Source organism: Canis aureus, chromosome 8 (genome assembly GCF_053574225.1).
Source record: "Canis aureus isolate CA01 chromosome 8, VMU_Caureus_v.1.0, whole genome shotgun sequence".
NCBI classification, from domain to species: domain Eukaryota; kingdom Metazoa; phylum Chordata; class Mammalia; order Carnivora; family Canidae; genus Canis; species Canis aureus.
The window spans coordinates 64,631,238-64,649,289 of record NC_135618.1 but is presented as its reverse complement, the minus strand read 5'-3'; the positions used below and the strand labels follow the sequence as shown (position 1 = coordinate 64,649,289).

Here is an 18,052-nt window from a genome sequence, read left to right as displayed (position 1 = left end):
CCTCCTGCATCAGCCGCCCCCTCGCCTGCTCAGCACCCCATCCCCCCCATGCACTTGCAGGGGCTTTCAAACCAACACAGCTGCTTGGTTCCATTGTCTCCTTCCCCTGTGGCCTCAGGATGGGGTGTCCTGGAGTATGGGATGCTGAAGACAGCCTGGAGGAGGCAACAAAGGCCAGAGCAGGCCCTCACAACTCTCCCTGGCTTGAGGAGAGGATGGGCATGCTTCCCACTCCCTTACCAATATCTGCCCTCCTGCTGGGGCCAGGCACAGCGACGCTAGAGGATGCCCCTCTGCGGGGACTCTCCAGTCTGCACTCAGAGGCCATGGCTCCTCAGGAGTTTGTGCGTCAAGGTTGCAAACCACATGCTGTAGCCCCAGCAGGTGAGAAGGAGCCCCAGGAGCTCCCAGCACCTTCAGACTGAGTGATGGCCTCTGAGCATCCACGGCTCATCTGGGAGCCAAAGACAGCAATCCTGCCTGGCACACAGCAGGCTGTCACGTCCCAGCAGATACTCGCTCTGTTGTGATCACCTGTGTGTGAGTCCATGTCTCCACCTGCACACCATGCAGTCCACCGCACAAGAGACGGGACCTGTCACCTACGCTTCATGTTTTCATGCTGTCACGACTCTGCGTTCCACCCATTAGTTATTACCTGGAGATCACAGTAGGTGATGACAGGGAGATGCCGTGGGCCAAAGTGCCATCGACTCTGGGCTGCACACCGTCTCAGGCCAGCAGAGCTCCAAAGCCTTCTCTTGTCACCTGAGGCTGGAGCCCTGCTCTACGTGTCGCTAGGGGGAGCTAAGACAGCGAGAAGCGGTGCCATCTCTCTCTTCCTCCAACCAGCAGCAATTAAAAACCCAGGACTTACAGGAAAGGTAGGGCTCGCAGTTCACAGTAAGTTTCTCATTCTTTAAACATGAGCCAACCACACGTTCCAAGATGCTTTGCAGTCTTGTGAAGCGACACTCAGGCCCAGAGCGACCTAAATGGCCCCTAAAGCACCCGGATGACTATAGTATGTGACCGTCTGTGTTCCCTTTTTGGCAAAAGTTGTGACAAAGAACAAAGGTCCCACATGGGGTGGGCTGCTGACCTGACCTCTCATGGGCGCTTCCCACTGGCCTTAGGAGAAAGTCCTGACTCCCTCTTTTGGAGGAGGAACCAGTCAAATCCTTTTTTTTTTTTTTTGAAGTGACAGTTGCCATGCCTCGACAACCAGGTGGGCCTTGGGGCCTGGCTGCCACATGCGGGCCAAGGACAAGCTGTCGGGCTGACAGAGCTCACAGTGACAACACTATGGGGAGGAGTCTAGCAGGTGACCGGTGGGGAGGAGCCAAGGGCAGCTCCAGTGAGGGAGGTGAAGTGGGGGGGGGGTGAAGGGCAGTTCAGAGAGGGACAGCGAGCAAGATGACCGCAAGGCACACTTTCCCGCCTGTTTAGAACATAATACACATTCTGGAAAACCACCAGCAGAATTTGCCAAAATGATTATAAAGTTCCTAAAAATGGCTCAGAAGTTCTGGAAAACAAAAAGTAGGGCAAGCACCAGTGTAGACGAAGAACGTATAATGAAGTGGCGTGACAGCGGGGTTGGCGGCACCGCGGGGAGCGCAAGTCACAGGAACCTGAAATGCGCTCGAGAACCTTGGGAAGAGAGGTCAGTCCTGGGGCGGCGTCTCTTAAAACCATCCACCCACAAGCTCTCCTTGACCAGGCACCGAAACAAATCCGGAGGCATTAAAGAGTTTATGGGAAAACGGAACCGTGAAAAGTTGGGAGACACTCCAGGTACTTGCTGGGCTCCTGGTCAGGAGACGATGCAGCCGAGCGACGGGTTTGAACATACAATATTAACACACTAAAATGAGTGAAAAACAACAGAAAGGGGAAACAACGGGCCACAAGTAGGGTCGGACGGGATGTGCTTAATGCATACAGAGCTCTGACAATCCCCTCCAGGATGCTAAGACCCCATGAGAAACGTCACCATGTACAGTCACGGTCATTTAATGGCAGAGTAGTGATTTAAGCGTCTGCGGATGGAACAGTAGGGAGATAGATTTTCACCTGACAGATGAGACGAGATCTAAAAGTGGAAGCAGAGGGGCCATAAGACCCGTCCTGGTCCCTGTTGCACGAGGTGTCAATGAGTTTAAGTTTCTCCAGACAACAAGCGCTCCTGTCCTTTGAGCCAGGGACTCTGCTTCTGGTATTTTCTCCCAAGGAGACAATCAGCGAGGTTGTAAAAGATTCACAACAGTGTTCACAGAGGCTTCACTTATGACAGCAAGGCCCTGCACCCGGCACCCCGCACCAGTGACCCCGCCCACGTGAAACAGCAGGAGTAACCCCAGGGGTGGTTTGCAAGGGTTCCCACCACCTGGACCCAGCGCCGGCCCATCCCATCCAGTACCACCTGCCTCATCCAGGGGAGGCATCACCTGGCCCTGGCCCCCATTCCTTATACAGCAGTGAGCCCCTTCCAGCGCTAGATGCTGTCAGGAGCTGCTCCCTAACCCCCCAAAGTGCAGATGGACCTACAGCTGTCCGTGCATCCTGCTCCTTCCAGCCCCAGGAGGAGGCCCCAGCTGCCATCTCAGACCTGACTTAGGTCCACCACTGCCAGACCTCGATGCAAGGGGCAAGATCTGGAGAAGCCTCTGGAGGCTAAGATGAGGCATCTTCCCTGTCCGCTGAGGGGCTGTGCCCCATGCTCCCTGCAGAGGCCATGCCCTGGACCAGCGGGACAGAGGGGACTGGTGGGTGTGGAGGAGTCTCTTGAGCAGGAGCGGCTGTGGCTGCCCTCAGAGCTTCCATGAACAGGCGGGCACACGTGGGTTACATTCACACACATTCATAGGAAGGTGCTGGAGACGCTCACGGAGGGAAGGAGACACAGCAGCCAGACTCAGGGGAACAGGTGGCCTCGGGCAGTGGGCAGGAGAGAAGGGCTGCACAGGCCTGGCCATGCTGACTCTAGGGGGATGAGACCTGGGGGTACAGTCCCAGTCTGGCTTTGCCTGGGGTTTACTGTGTGCCGAAAGCCCTTGGGAGTGGTGACCTGCCACCCTGGCCTACTTCTCTAGGTGGCAATCTCTATGATGGCAGCTTTTCTTGGTAGAAAGTCAAAGGGTGAGACTGACCTGTGTTTCCCGCCCTGGAGCAGGACCACCTCCCCACGAGGCCCCTGCCCATGCACCCCTCCCCTCCATGGTAGCCTGCCTTTCCCCAGGGGCCCAGGGGCCCACGGTTCTCCTCCTCCTGTGTGCCCAGTGATAGCTGGAGGCCCCACAAAGCCATCCAATGGCATAGTGGACTGACCACTGACTTTGTGGACTGTGCACTGTGGCCCATCATCCGGGGACCAGACCACAGTTCTGGGCCCATGGCCAGGCTCTGAGTATCAGGTGTGTGCGGGCTAGCAGCTCAGGCCTGGGCCAAGCACTCGGCTGCCTCAGTCACTTCCTGGGCCAACACTACTCCTGGCCGCCATCACCCCATCTGCCCAGAGCTTTCTGGGGTTTACACTGGCTTTCCTCTCCTCTGCCATGACCAGCTTGGCTCTGTAGATGGGCCCTGTTTGAATTGGGAGAGGGAGCACATTCTGCCTGTAGAGCTAGCCCGAGGCTCAGAGGGGGAGCAGCGCTAGATGCTGTCAGGAGCTGCTCCCTAACCCCCCAAAGTGCAGATGGACCTACAGCTGTCCGTGCATCCCTGGGCCAGGCGCTAGGCCAAGTACCTTTCATGCTCAGTCTCACTGAATCTTCACCATGACCCTATGACAGAGGCACCTGGGCCTGCTGCCTCAGGAATCACACCCCAGTTCACAGGGGCTCTAGCAACACCCATCAGACAGCTTGGTAAGAGCCCACCAGCTCCAGGGCCCTTGGCCCTTGGCCCTCGGCCCGTGCAGCGGCCGTCGGCAGCAGATGGGAGCAGAGTGGAATCCAGTGGCTGCCAGGTCCTGAGTGGGTAGCTGGGGTGGCAGGCCAGGGCAGGCACCGATGGGACGAGGAGCCCCTGCTCTGTGAGAATGGGGCTGTCATGCCCCTTCCCTGGCAGCAGCGTGTGTGGGTGGGGTGGTCTCTGCTTCCACAATCCCCACCGTCCGAGCAGGGAACAATGCTCTGCCCCCGCTGGCCCCCACAGAGTGTTCAGGGTGAGGTCAGTTTCTGGTCAAAGCAGAACAACAGTCAGAATAAAAAGCCTTGGACTTGGTTTGGGGCCAGTCAGGTCTACTGTGCCATGTTTTGTTAGAAGCCCTCATGGTTTCCGAGCTCCTGGGTCCTCAGATGTCTATCCTCCTTGAATGGGCAGGGGTGACAGGGCAAACGGGAGCTGGGGCTGAAGACTCCCCACTGGGAACTTCCTGTGGGTCCCTGGCCCCGGGGGTCCCCACCCTCTGGGATGCTGCATGCTGTCATTTGTCTCTGGTGTCTGTGCTTCTGAGCAGGGGCGCCAGGCTTCAGAAAGGAGATTCCTTTCTGATCTGCTTGTGTCCCTCCCTCCCCACCCCTTGCCACAGCGATCCAGGCAATCCAGAGTCCCGAGGATGTCAGGGCGGGGGTGGGCTATTGGAGGGGCTCTCTGATTCATGGAGCAGAGAGCACAGACAGACCACAGTTGGCAAATGCAGAAAGCTGTGTGTACAACGTGTTCCGGACAGAGGAGGGAACGCACAGGCTGTGCCTGGAGAGGAGGAGACCGCTACTCCTCACCCACAGCCCCGGCCCTGGCCCGAGGTGTTGGCCCTGAGGCTGGGCTGAGGAAGCCTGGGGATCTTCCCAGAGATGGGAGGCAAGACCAGGGATTCCAGGCAACACAGCCGGAATCTGTTCCAGGGCAGAGTAGCCTGGGAGGCCTGGAAACACCGCGAGGTGGTGATGTGCCCACCCGTGTCTCAGGGCAGGAGGGTAGCCTTAGCCTGAATGTAGAGGCCCATCCTTGAGTAGCACGTGGCTTGAAGGCTGGAATGTGGGCAACACCTGGAACCTGGGAACACACAGATGGGCCTGGAGACATCACTGGGGACCGCTGGGACAGCAGCTGTGCCCAGATATACACGGTCTCTGCACCTCTCTCAGAAGCAGCTCTGGCCACTAGGCAAACACCGCCACGCACACTGCTGCAGGAAGCACCAATTCTCCCAGGATCCTCCCTTCCATTTGGTTCATATGGCCCAGGTAGAGATGACATTGTCACTTGCCTTTGGGGACCTCAGGCCATTGGCCACTGCATCTGGTCTGCAGATGGGTGTGTCACTATAGGCAAACTCAGGAGAACCAGTGGGTTTCCTCTGCAGACATTGTTGAAGGGAAGCTGCCTTTCTGGTGCCTGGAGTTGCAGGGGCACCGTCACAAGGAGCCTGCCCAAGATAGGAGCAAACTGACAGGAGAGTGGAGCCAAGAGGGGACATCAAACCAGCCAGTTAGGGTGCTGGATCCAGCCATACTTGAAGCTGTACCCAGGATCTTCAAGTTTTCTGTTACTTGAGTTAAGAAATGATTGTTTCAGCTTAAGCCTGTTTGGGCTGGGCTTTTATCTCCTGTAAACTGGAGTCCACACTGATGTGTAATTTTCACCAGTTTAATGCTTGGGCTCAGATATCAATTTCAATGAGAAATTTCCTTAAAATTACTTTGTCTCTGTAAGGTGAAACAGACTTAAATATTGCATATTTGGGCTAGACTCAGAGGCCTACTGTAAACACCTTGCTTTACAAATGAGGCCAGGGGGAATCAAGTAACTCACCCAGGGTCTCAATCTGTCATTCACAAATACTGATCCACCCTGTGCGGTCATATTCTGGGCAGGACAAGTGTGTTAGGGGCAGGTAGAGTCAGCATGCAGACCTCAGTGTCCTTAGACTTAGCTCACAGCACTCATGTACCATGATGCCTCAAGGCTGGGGCCCAGAGTGGTTAAGTGACTTGCTCAGTAACTGAGAGCCCACTACGCATAGCAGACTCCCCTGCGGCTCCAGAGTGGCTAACATGTACACTGAGAAGCCTGCTTCCCTGTCTTCTCCACCCAAATACCAAAGACTTCCTGATTTCAGCACCTGGGGCCATGGCCCTGCTCCTTCCTGGGATCTACATCTCAAGGCCCAGAGCAGATCAGTGCCCGTGTCCACCTGACATGGGCAGGCAGGTCTCGCCCTTTCTCCCCCAGGGTGCACAACACACCGTCTCCTGGTGTCCCCTGGGCTGCTCTGCCTCGGTGCTCTGAGTCCTCGACTGGAAGGCTGTACCCGCATTTTGGTGGAAGGAGCCAACATACAAGTTCCTTCCCTAACTCCATCCCTGCACCCATCTGAGGTTGTGTGAGGGGAGCAGAGCTGCAGGGCCATGAGCATCCGATTTTTCCTGTGTGGTTCTTTTGAGAGTCCCCTTTGCACAGATCCTAGCCCTTAGCAGGCTTCTCTGGTCCCTGCTCCCGCTGCTGCCTATGGGCTCAAGGGCTAGCATTCCACCTGCCTGCCTTCCAAGAGTGTGCTCCTGCATCCTGGCCAGCACCGCCACCCCCTTGCCCAGGCACTGTAGGAGGCTTGGGAAGGACACTCAATGGAGAGACACACCCACTGCACAAGTGTGTGGGTGGCAGCAAGGGTCCTGGGGTCACAGCTTTCATGGGGCAGATGCCACCATCACTTGTCACCTTGCTTCAGGAAGAGGCATCTCTGTCCCCCCCCAACTTATTCCCACCTGCTCTGAGATGTGAATTCCACCCACTTTGTCTCATCCCATCTGGGGGCTTCCCAGGATCCTGCAGCTGCTCTCCTGCCTTGTCCTCATGGGAGTGTTTGGGGACCTCTATTTGCAGGACAGTAAAGGCATTTATGTCCCCTCCAGTCCTAAGCTCAGGATGAGGAGCATTTTGAGATGAGTGGTGGTGGTCCCATGAGGAGGAAGACCAGACAGTCCCATCCGATAATGAAAGGCAGAGATGTTTTCACAGTGCCCGAGGATCTGGGCACAGTGGAAGACACCTGGACATATACCTGGGGAGGGGCTCAGAGAGAGCTTCCTGGAGAAGAAGCCCCCGGAGTTGGGTCCTGGGCCGGGGCAGGAGGAACTGGGGTACGAGGGTGAGCAGTGTTCCACGCACTTTGAGTACAAGACTGCTCAGGAGACTTTAAAAGCACTTCTTAGCACCTCCTGCAGGTGCACTGAGCGACACAGCTGGCTCCTCAGAGAGAGTGCATCGGGTCAGATGGTCCAGGAGTCCAGGCTGGATGGGTAGGGCCCCCTTTCCCTTCTGGGGGTTATAGGACCCAGGAGGCTGATGGTGGGAGATGTGGGGAGACAGCATGTGGAGCAGGTGCGTGCCAGGGGGAGGCGGGCCCTGAGGAGGGCCTCTAGGGAAGAGCTGGGGAGTGGACCCCTCCCCGAGAAGGCAGGGTGATGAGGGGCCCCGGGGAGCAGGAGGAGCCAGCACCTGGCCTCAGGGCCTGCCTGGCTCCCCCCCCCCCCCCCAGCCCTGGCTGCAGCCTCCATGGAGCCTCCTGTCTGCTCGGATGTGATGTCAGCTCAGCGCTGCTAGAGAATGCCCAGTGCCTCTCCTCACAGAACTGGGATGGTGGGGACAAGCCAAGTGTCCATCCATGGATGGAGAGAAACAAAACGTGGTGCATGCCTACAGCGGAATGCTCCCCAGCACCCGTGAGAAGGGACGAGGGGTGGACACGCACTCTGAACCTCAAAAACGTGTTCGTGAAAGCAGCCAGCACAAGAGCACAAATACGGCGGGATGTTCAGAACTGGAGATTCACAGGGTCACTTCGGGGCTGTGGCACCGGGGAAGAGGGACGGGGAGGGGGGACAGCTGGTGGCCACGGGGCCTCTTTCTGGGAAGGGGGAGCTCTGCCCATGTGGGGCCTGACAGCGGTGCTTCGGGGTGTTGGGGACGGCAGACTTCACACTGCAGGCATTTTACCCAGAGACCACCGACCTGCTAACGCGGCAAGGAGCGCGCAGCTGGGCTTTAGGCCCATGGCGACCTGGCTGGCTGACAGGCTCCTGGGGCCTCCCTGGCTCTAGTCCTTTCCTCTGAACATCTGCCCTCACCCCTGGGACTCAGGACTCTGGCTCTGCCTCCAGTACTGGAGGCCTTGAGAGTAGGCCACTGCCGGGCCGTGCAAGTGCTGTGGGTTCCAGCCAGCCGGCTGGGTGCCCCCCCTCAACCCACCCCTGTGGTGGCCAACCTGGGCCTAGATGCCAGATAGGACTGGAGCCCTGCCCTTCCAGGAAATGTGTGCCACGTCCCCTCCCAGCCCATGCTCCTGCTCGGTCGGCCTCGGTGGGCTCCTCTCTGAGGCAAGGTGCGTCTGCCCAGCCCCCACCCCACAGGCCCTGACTAACCCCTGGGGACAAACGTACAGAGACACCAACAGAAGCTACGCTCCACACATCTCAATTCGCTCATTCTCACTTGGTGCAAATGTCGCTTGACCATTCTAGAAAAATCTTGCTAAGTTATGCCCCCAGGAGTGTCATTTGGTTTCTAACAGTAACGTCTCTAAGTTTCAAAAGGTCACCTGACTCGTTTCTGCAGGCTGGCCCAGCGGCCGAACCTCCATCTCCGGCAAGTCTGGGATTCTGTCCTCAGAGGGAATTCCGCTGGCTCCTGGCCTGAAGCACGCTCCCGACTGCCCCAGCTGATGCAAGCAGGACCCCGGCAGAGGCAGAGGGGAGTGGGCAGGGCCCTCAGGAGAGAAGGGAGCCCGATCTGCTCTCAACACGACATGACGTCTCTCTGTGAGCCTCCAGAGAAGGGACAGGCCTGGAAACAAACTCAGGGGTCGCATCTTATCTAAAAGGGGTGTAAGCAATGATCCATATGGGCTTTCAGAGACCCGAGAAGGGGCCATTACCAGGAGTTCAGGCTGACGTGGGTGCTGGGCCACTGCTGTGGCCCTGCCAGGGACCATGGGAGACTGAGCACAAACATCCCCGGCAGATGCCAAGGTCCCCACATGCCCAGAATCCCGTGGAAGCAGCAGCTTCTCTCCTGGAGCACGTCCTGGTACTCATAAGGGCTCCGGGTTTTAAATAAACCTTCTGGTCTAAAAGCAAGACTGGACGGCTTCCTCTGGCTGCCAGGATGGCCCAGCCTTTGGCAGATCCCGTCCTTCCCAGTAGTGACCTGGAACCTCCTGGCCCGCCAGCACCTCAACACGGGCACACTGCTTGAGCCCTGAGAGTGCCAGACCGGGCCTTCCGGAGGGCACCCCTGCCCGGAGCTTACCGGCCTCGCCAACGAACACCTCCACAGGCGCGCTAGCCGGGCTCTCGCCGATGATGTTGTAGGCTGTCAGGATGACCTCGTAGCGCCGGTATTTCTTCAGATCTACAGGCGGAAGGAGACAGGGTCAGCTGGCCCAGAACCACCTCCCTGCCTTGGAACCACACGGAGGGGGTCCATGTCTGCCCAGGAACCCCGGGGCAGGCCGTGGGGGATCCCCAGGGGCCTGCGGAGTGGCCTCCTCCTTCCCTGGCCCCGGAGTAACAGCCACGGTGCTAAGCAGCAGACCTGTCCCACTCTGCGCTCAGGATAAAGGTGGCAGCAAGGCCCTGTCCCAGAGGGAAGAATGGAGGCGCCACAACCTGATGCAGGCTTGCCTTTGGTCCGGACTCTTTCCATAAGAACAGATGGAGAAAGATTCCAGCATTTAAGGGGGAAATATCCCGGCAACGTAAAGGCCTCTGAGTTTTTAACAACTGTGTCCTGGGAACACAAGGGCGTGTGAAGCCATGTATATAGGGTTACACAGGCCAAGCACGAGAGATAGGGTGAAAGTAGCTGATTGTGGAACCTAAACATTCTGGAAGGTTCTCCTGCTGGTTAATATTGCTTCATCATTGCTTGGCTTGCGGGGGAGGGGGGGCTGCCCAGGTGTGGCCCCCTGAGCGAATGGTGACTCATGCCAGGCTTCAGATGTTGCCTCCCAGGGAACCACTGGTTAGCAGAGGTTCAGTGAATGGGAACACAGGTTCCTGCCCCCGCTGGCTTTGGGATGTGCCCGCAGAGTGGGGCAGGGACCGTCCCTCTCCTCCTCTCAGCCTTGCTGAAGCTGGGCTGCCTTCCGGGGTGCATGCAACGGCTTGGCCTGTCAGTGCTCATCCGGGACTGTGCGGCTCCTCAGTGTCAACTGAGACAAGCCAGGGTGGACATGGACACTGTCGTGGTCAGGTCCCTCTCCTTCTTCATGACCTGACTGTAAAGCCGGGAGTGAGGTCCAGCCAGGGAAGCCTCATCTCTGGAACCCAGGCTTCTGACTCTCTAAGCTGCTTCTGCATCAGGAACGTCGCAGGAGACAAGGTGATGGGTGGAGTGGTGGCTGGATGGGGACATGGGACGGTAGAGCCATGTTTGGGGGAGTAGTGTGGAGCTGAAGATGGCTGGTGTGCTTCCCACCCTGGCCCCAAGGGCGGGGCCAGCTACCCAGCACTGCTGGGGATGCAAGGGGATGCAAGGGGATGGTGCTGGCAAGCCCTGCAAGAGTGCCCGCACATAGTAGGGCCTTGGGAAGGGCCAGCTCCTCTCCCTCCCTTCCTTTGTTCACGTTCCAGTCCTGGAAAGTTCGCCACATGGGAGGGAGTCACACTGTGGAGCCCTCTTAGCCCTGCATTTGGACCATGGAGCCCTTTGAGGACCAGGAATGCGAGGACAAGCAGCGTGCCATGGTCAGAGGCAAGGGACGATGAACGGGCAGCCAACGTGGGGTGAGTGCACGCCGTGGGGTGCTACTCAGCCTTGAAGAGGAAGGGTTTCCCGTCTGCACCCCCCAGGGATGAAGCTCGAAGGGGAAGCAGCCAGACGCGGCAGCACAGGCATTGCGTGCAGTCCCTGGAGGCCTCAGGCGCAGGGACAGAAAAGAGACGGTGGGCGCCAGGGGCTGGGTGCAGGAGGGTGTGAGGGCTTAGCGGGGACCGCGCCGCACCTGGGAGGAGGGGAGGGCCCCGAACGTGGCCTCTGATGGTGGCACAGCAGCACGATCGGGCTTAATGCTCCTGAATTGCGTGTTCAGAAATGGCTACAATGGTAAATTTTATGCATGTTCTAACACAATTAAATAAAGAGTAAAAGGAAAAAGCAGAAGGGAACCAGACAGGCAATCTGGCTCCTTCGGACTTTCCCAAATTCAAATGTCAGCTGTCAGGAAAACCCCTTCCCAGCCTCTGCTTCTAGAAGTTTCCTTTCCTGTCTCCCTGATGGTTTTGGTGCGTTGAGGAGCATCGTTAGAAAGGGGGAGTTCCAGAAATTAGAGCCATTAATCCAAGCTGCTTTTCACTTGGTCCACTGAGAGGCCAATTGGCGCCGGCCCCAGCCTGCCCCGCGGTCACGGCGCCTCCCGCTGAAGGCGGCGCGCACTTACGTGTTAATTCATATGTCGTTAACGTGGAGCTGCTGTTCACGGTCTTGAAGCTGCTTTGGGCTATTAGGGGTAAGCAAAGCAGAAAGGCAGTTAGCACGCAGGGAACAGTTACTGCAAATGATGTCTGCAGGAACGGAGGGCTGGCGCCTGGCTCGGAAACCGCTGCCTGTCCACACCGCAGCCTCTACACTTTCCATTAGCTCTCTGGGCTTCCTGTGCTGCTTCCCGAGACAGCCGGGCAGCCTGGCCCGCGACAGGTGGGGCCCATGCTCACCCTCTGACGGAGTGGATCACACTAGTTATCTGGCACATAACGCAAGTAACACTAAAGAAGACAAGAAATGGGTTTCCCCCAGAGCGGTAACTTTTCCAGATACCCTGCGGCAGGCAGCAGGCACAGCTGTTGGCTTACCTGTGCTCAGGTAAGAGCCCTACTCTGATGGGGGTGAGCCAGCCACAAAGTGCGCCTGAGGCCAGGTGTATGGACCTAACCGCATCCTGGGTCCTCTCACTTTGTTGTTACGATTTCACTACAAAGCCCAGGGAAATACTGTCAGGCTCTCAGCATGGAATTCCTGGGGGTGGGGATGGGGTGTGTGGCCAAGAGCATGGGAGACAAACTTCTTTCGATCGGCACCACTCCTGGGATAGGCAGGGTGTGGCTGCTGCCGGTCTGCGGCCCCGTGGCCCCAGCAGGCCCAAGGCACAGCCTGCTCTGGGGTGCCAGGTAGCCGAGAACAGGGATGTGGTCCCTGAGCCACACATTCTGAAGCTACAAGGATGTTGAGGGGTAAGAAAGATCTTCTGTGACAGTTTGGGGGATGCCCTCTGACCTCCTGAGAGAGGAGGATGGGGGAGAGCCAGTGGCCTTTCCAGAAGTTCTGGAAGCTGCCTCAGCTGCTGTGGTATCCAAGTCATACCTGAGCCAGGGGGACTGGGGAGCATGGCTAAGCAGGTGGATCGTTCTGGGTAAGAGGAGCCACCACTCCACATGAGGGCTGTGTATGCGCCAAGAGGCCGGGGAGCCCCCTGACTTGACCCCATCAGTGCAGCCGGCACTGACGGCCTCTGTCCATTCCCTTGGTCCTCTGTCCACTGCTCCACTTGGTGCAGCAACATGATGACCCTGGAGGGCCTGGCTTGTCTCCTCCCTCCCTGCACGCCCCCACCAGCCTCATGCAGGCAGGTGCTCCTCGCTGGCTCCATCCAGGAACCCCTTGGCTCTCCCCATCTCTAGACCATTTAGCTTTCCCAGGCCTTGTAAATCACACCTTCCCTGTGTCCTCGGTGAAATCCCTTCCCCTTGACAACCTATTTCAAATGGTTCCTCCTCCGCTGTGAAGCCTCCCCTGATCTCTGCACTGGGTGGAAGCCACCAAAGCGCAGGAGCCCTCTATGGGCCACCATCTCTCTGTGCATGCCTGGGCTTCCCCAGAGACCTGTCCACTCCAGTGGCTATGCTCACTGGAGGCAAGCCACATCTCCTCTGACCCTCCAGGGCATTTCCCACCATGCCTTGTAGGTAATGAACATGCACAGAGGTTGCTCTCCTGGGTGCGCAGCGTGGTGCCTGTGCAAGGATGGATGGGGAAAGCGTCTCACCTGTGAGCTCGGCCCGTAAAGCCGAAGGGGTTTTGAGTGTCTTGGACACAGTGGCTGCGGATGCCTCTGACTCCAGCTCCCGGTAGTAGATCCGGTATCCCTGAAGAAGGCCGTTCAGGCTCTCATCTCTAGGAGGCTGCAAATAATGTAATGGTCAGCCCACGGGGCATGGCCACCTCTGCTTCAAGTTGAATCAGCCAACGGCGGAGGAAGTCAGTGGTTCTTGGTTGCAGACCAACAGGTGGTTCTTGGTTGCAGACAAAAAGGTAGGTGCCATGTTCATGAAGAGGAGTGCAGGGAGCTCCAGGTAGAGGGTTAGGTTTTGAGAGCCTGGGTTTTCTGGCGCCTGTGTGTGGGCACTGGGCATCTTATCCCATGTGCAGCCCGAATATTTGTATGAGTCCCGGGCTAAGGCAGGGCATTATGGCCCAGGTCGCAGATGGGTGAGGAAGCTGCCCTTGCCTGGTGAACCCAGAACTCAAGGGGAACTATGCATATGGGCTGGTTCTGCATCATCCACTGGCTGGCCCCACACTGTCTCTGATGGCTACCCAGGCTCGTGGCAGCCCACTTACTACTCTGCACACCAGGTCACCCCCACTCTGCCCTGACTCAGACCTAAGCGGGAACCCCTTTGGCCCCTCCCATGTCGGCTGGCATACACAGGGCCTAGGGTAGGGTAGGGTAAGTGCTCATTCGATGTTTAGATACCCTGTGGAACATGAACAGTGGTAAGACAGGCCCTGAGGCTCAGAATTTAACCCACGATGGGATGCTCATCCCACTCACCGGGATGCCCAGCCCACATTCTCCCTCTTGTCAATTTCTGTTGATTAATGAGTTTGGGGAAGGCTGTAGCCACCATAGTGCCAGTCAGGGGTCAGGGTCTCTGGGACCCCTTTCTCCCCTGGGATACTCAGCAAATAAGGACAAGAACCATCAAGGCTGTGACCAGACAGATGAGCAAAGTGCATGCCTGGCACCCTGGTGCCAGCAGGGTCATGAAGCTTGTCCAGGGACAGAGATGCACACTGAATTTCCTGAGACTCCTATCCTGTGGTCTCTAGGGTGCCCCCAGCGCCTTAGTAAACTCTGTCCTGATCCCACAGTAGAGGCCACAGCTTTGTTGCAGAAAACCCCCCTTGTTGTGGGTTGAACTGTGTCCCCTATAAAAATAATGTTGGTGTCCTAACCCCCAGTACCCTTGGATGCCACCTTATATGGAAACAGGGTCTCTGGAAGTGATGCAGTTAGGAGGTCACAATGTAGTAGGGAGGGCCCTAATCAAATGGCTGGTTTCTTTTTTGGAGGGAAATTTGGTTTTATTTATCAAAGTTTTCAATGCACTTGCAATTACACACTTCTAGAAATCTACCCGCCATAGATGTTTGCATATATGCAATCCTGAGCAAATACATGCTTAGGCTGCCAATCCCTCAGTAAGCCCCAAAAGAAAGTCTCTCTGGGTCTTTTCAATGACACCCCAAAACAACAGGACTACCTTCAAGCTTGGAGGTCACTAATGGCAAAGCTGTTTGCAAATGTATTGGCAAACTTTGGACAGATGAACATGAACAAGGTATTTTAATAGCTAATTCAGACAGGGAGTCCAAGTTTCTACCAACTTTGATGAAGTTCCACATTATCAGTTGCTATAGATGAAGACAAAGCATATTTTGAGAAGCAACTTAGTATCCAGCAATCATTTGACAAATACTGAGGCAATAAGAACACCCAAAGGTCCTTCTAAGAGGAGGGAAGTTTGGACACACCCACAGGGAGAGCTTCACGTGAGCATGGAAGCAGAGGCTGCAGCGATGCATTGAGATGTTGTGACTTATCAGAAGAATATCTAGGTAGTCGCTCAGATGAGCAAGATATTTTTCTATACACGTCTTTGGTCCAGAGTGGCAAAGGCGTCTCTTGTCATGTTAATGAGTGACATTTAGATGTCACCTAAGGATATGGGCTGGCCTCCAGGAGAACCAACCTTGTGATCAGAAGGTCCCACCCTGACTTCTGGGGAGGGGAGAGGTGCTGGAGGTTCATTCGATGGCCAATGACCAATACTTTAATCAGTCATGCCTGTGTAATGAGCCCCCACAAAACCCTGGAGGACGGGATCCGGAGAACTTCCGTGTCGGTGAAAACATGGAGATGCAGGGAGAGGGGCACACCTGGAAACCCCCCATACCTTGTCCTGTGCATCTCGTCCATCTGGCTGTTCCTGTTCATTATGAGCTATATCCTTTCATAATGAACCTGATCTCATCAATAAGATGTTTCTCTGATTCTGTGAGCTGCTGTGACATATTGGTCAAGCCCAGGGAGGGGGCCGTAGGAATTTCTGATTTACAGCCAGTTGGTCAGAAGCACAGGTGACAACAATACTCATGATTGGCGTCTGAAGTGGGGGGGCAGCCTTGGGGACCAAGCCTTTAGCCCGTGGGATCTGGTGCCTTCTCCAGGTAGAGAAAGGAGGTGAGAACTGGTGGTGAAGCCTAGTCTGGGGAGTAAGTGACAGGCTGGGGTTCTCTTATGCATTTTACTATTTTATTAAATTTCCCCCTTTCTACCAACTTTGATGAAACCTTAGTGTTTGAGAGGCCTGGCGTATGACTGTGAGGGTGTACCCTTGCGTCCCTCGTATCCGGGGTGTGCCCCCACCCACAGACTGTAGTATGCCAGACCCTCCCTTACACGGGCTGTTGGTGACAGGGTCAAACTACTCCCTGCAGCACTCACAGAGCTGCCCTCAGAACAGCTTTTAGGTCCCACAAACCCTGCTTTGAACACTGGTTCTAAGGAGGTAGGGGCCCTTCAGCATTATTGCTGATTGGTGCCAGATATGGTGTCAGTGGGTGTGCCTCCTGCAGACGTGGATCATGCGGGGACTGTGTGCATACACAACGTGCATACACACTCATCTCTTCATAAGAAGACAGGGTGGTCGAGGCAATTGGCCACCTCAGCTCTAAGCCTGGTTTTCTGACTGGCCACAGTGGAGAATGAAAATCCTAATCCCACAAGGCATCCTTAAAACATGGCTATTACAGCATTGCAATAGCTTATTTAACCCCCTTCTTCAAGAAATACGGTGCATGGAAAAGTTGGAAAAAATTGATGTGTAAGAATTGGTTTCTCTTCGTCCTATCATTTAAATTTTACAGAAAGGGTATGGAAAGTGACCTCCCGCCAGGAGGGCAGAGTGACATGCTCCTCAGATCCCAGTGCCTCTGTCCCTTGGGATGGTGGCTCGGTGCCCGGATGTGGCCGTGGGGAACCGGGAGAGCTTGGAGCCCTGGTGTTTCCCAGCAGCAAGGATGGGTAACCAGGCAGAAGAGCCCCTGCTGGTATGTGTCTGCTCACACCACATGCACCATGGGAGCTCAGGGGGTACCATACGGGGATGTCTCCTGTCCACATCCAGCCTTCCTGGGTACGCTGGGAGTCTCGGGCCATCCTGGCTGAGCACCCCCAGGCACTGTGCTCGAGTGGAGCAAGGAGGCAATGGCAGGGGTTTGGGCAGCAATGATGAGACACACTGCAGTTCCTTCCCTGGGACCTGAGCTGACCTGAATCCATGAGATGAAGAGGCCAGTGGGCAGAGGACCCTTGAGCGGCTGGGTCTATTTAAGTACCAGCACAGCAATGTCACCACTGGGTCACCTCCGCAGCCTCCCTCACAGTATAGTCGGACCCCCCGCAGGAAGGCTGTGAAGCCCCAGGGCCTGACTCTGTAGAGGCAGAGGCCTGAGATTTGATGGCTTGAGGGTAATTCGCTCTTCACACAGAGAGAAGCTGAGGTTTAACTCACCACAATTAACAAGCAGGAAGTTGGGAGTTTGGTCACTGGGGACCAAACGGGTTTCTGCAAATAGGCAGCAGACACTCCATATACATTCTGGGGCCAGCGGGTACAGGGGAAGGGCCAAGGCCACGGATCCTGGGCTCATGAAAGTTTCTACCCAAGGAGGAGAGAGTGATTTCGAGGTGCAAGCAGAAGAGGCTCCACAGAGATTCTGGGACCTGCCTGCATGGGACTCAGAATTGGGCTTAACCACACTTTCCATTCCTAGAATTTGGAGTAAGCCCATCTGTCCTTTGTGAAAGACTCTGGATGTCCTGGGAGGTGTCTGTAGGGCAGCTCCATGTGCCACACAGAGAGTTCTAGAAGCCATGGGCCATGTTTAGGCTCTGGATTCAAGTTCTGGCTCCTTGCAGTGTGGGATTCAGCTGGTGGCTCACCCTCCCAGGCTCAGCTCTGTAACCATGGTGAGTGGAAATCTGGCCAGATTGTCTCTAGAGCCTCCTGTGACTAAACAGAAAGTTCTCTTCAAGCCACAGACCTGTTATCCAAGCCCTTGGCCCTGGCCATACTGTGCCTGATTCCACGCTGTTTCTGATTCCACGCTGACCAAAGGCAAGGCCATGTCTGTGTTTTTTTGTTTCTATTTCCCTGCAGCATCTGTGAGAGGCTTTGGTCACGGCAGATGCTCACTCAGTGCTTGTGGGAGTGAGCTGGATTTGCTGATGTCCAAGATCACCCGATTTACAGTGACTTTCATCCTGGACTGGCCATCTGCCCAGAGATGCTTGAGTGCAGGAGGCCCTAGAAAATCTGGCTCCAACATGCCTCCCTTTGATGCCTGGTGCTGAGTCTCAGGGGCTGTCACACCTCTGGGACTTTGTGACAGCTCTGGGTGATGCCCAGATGCCTGTCTCTGCCTTTTACCTGGGATATGTGTGTGGGAGCATTCATCCTACAAAACCCAGTCAAAAGTCCCTCCCAGCTCCCCTGGCCAGGGCTAATTGCTCCCCCTCCACTGTCTTCCCATCAATGCATCATAGGGCTCAACGCCGGAAACAGAAGTTCTGTAAGGCCTGGAGTCTGTCTTGTCCACCTTTGGGTGCTCGGCACCCTACACATGAGCTGGTCTTCTGTACATGATGGAGTCTATGTGAGAGAAGGTAAAAACCCTAAATACGTCCTGAAGAGGCCATGCTGCCTACTCCCTTCTGTCCAGGCAGCGGTCACGCTCTTCTTAGTAAGGCTTCTATTAC

The 18,052-nt window shown here is 56.1% G+C and overlaps 1 protein-coding gene across 18 annotated transcripts in view; it reads right to left on the bottom strand.

Moving 5' to 3' along the window:
* The window catches only part of SDK1 (sidekick cell adhesion molecule 1), an 894,112-nt gene that overhangs the window by 54,396 nt on the left and 821,664 nt on the right, over positions 1-18,052 (bottom strand). For 17 of the 18 annotated variants that reach the window (XM_077907645.1, XM_077907636.1, XM_077907639.1 and 14 more), the window contains 3 exons: positions 12,989-13,124; positions 11,387-11,446; positions 9,256-9,357 (listed from right to left, as the gene is read on the bottom strand). In XM_077907645.1, coding sequence (XP_077763771.1) covers positions 9,256-9,357; positions 11,387-11,446; positions 12,989-13,124 — 298 coding nt within the window. The remainder of the gene's footprint in view (positions 1-9,255; positions 9,358-11,386; positions 11,447-12,988; positions 13,125-18,052) is intronic. The other variant, XM_077907637.1, reaches the window with a different exon arrangement.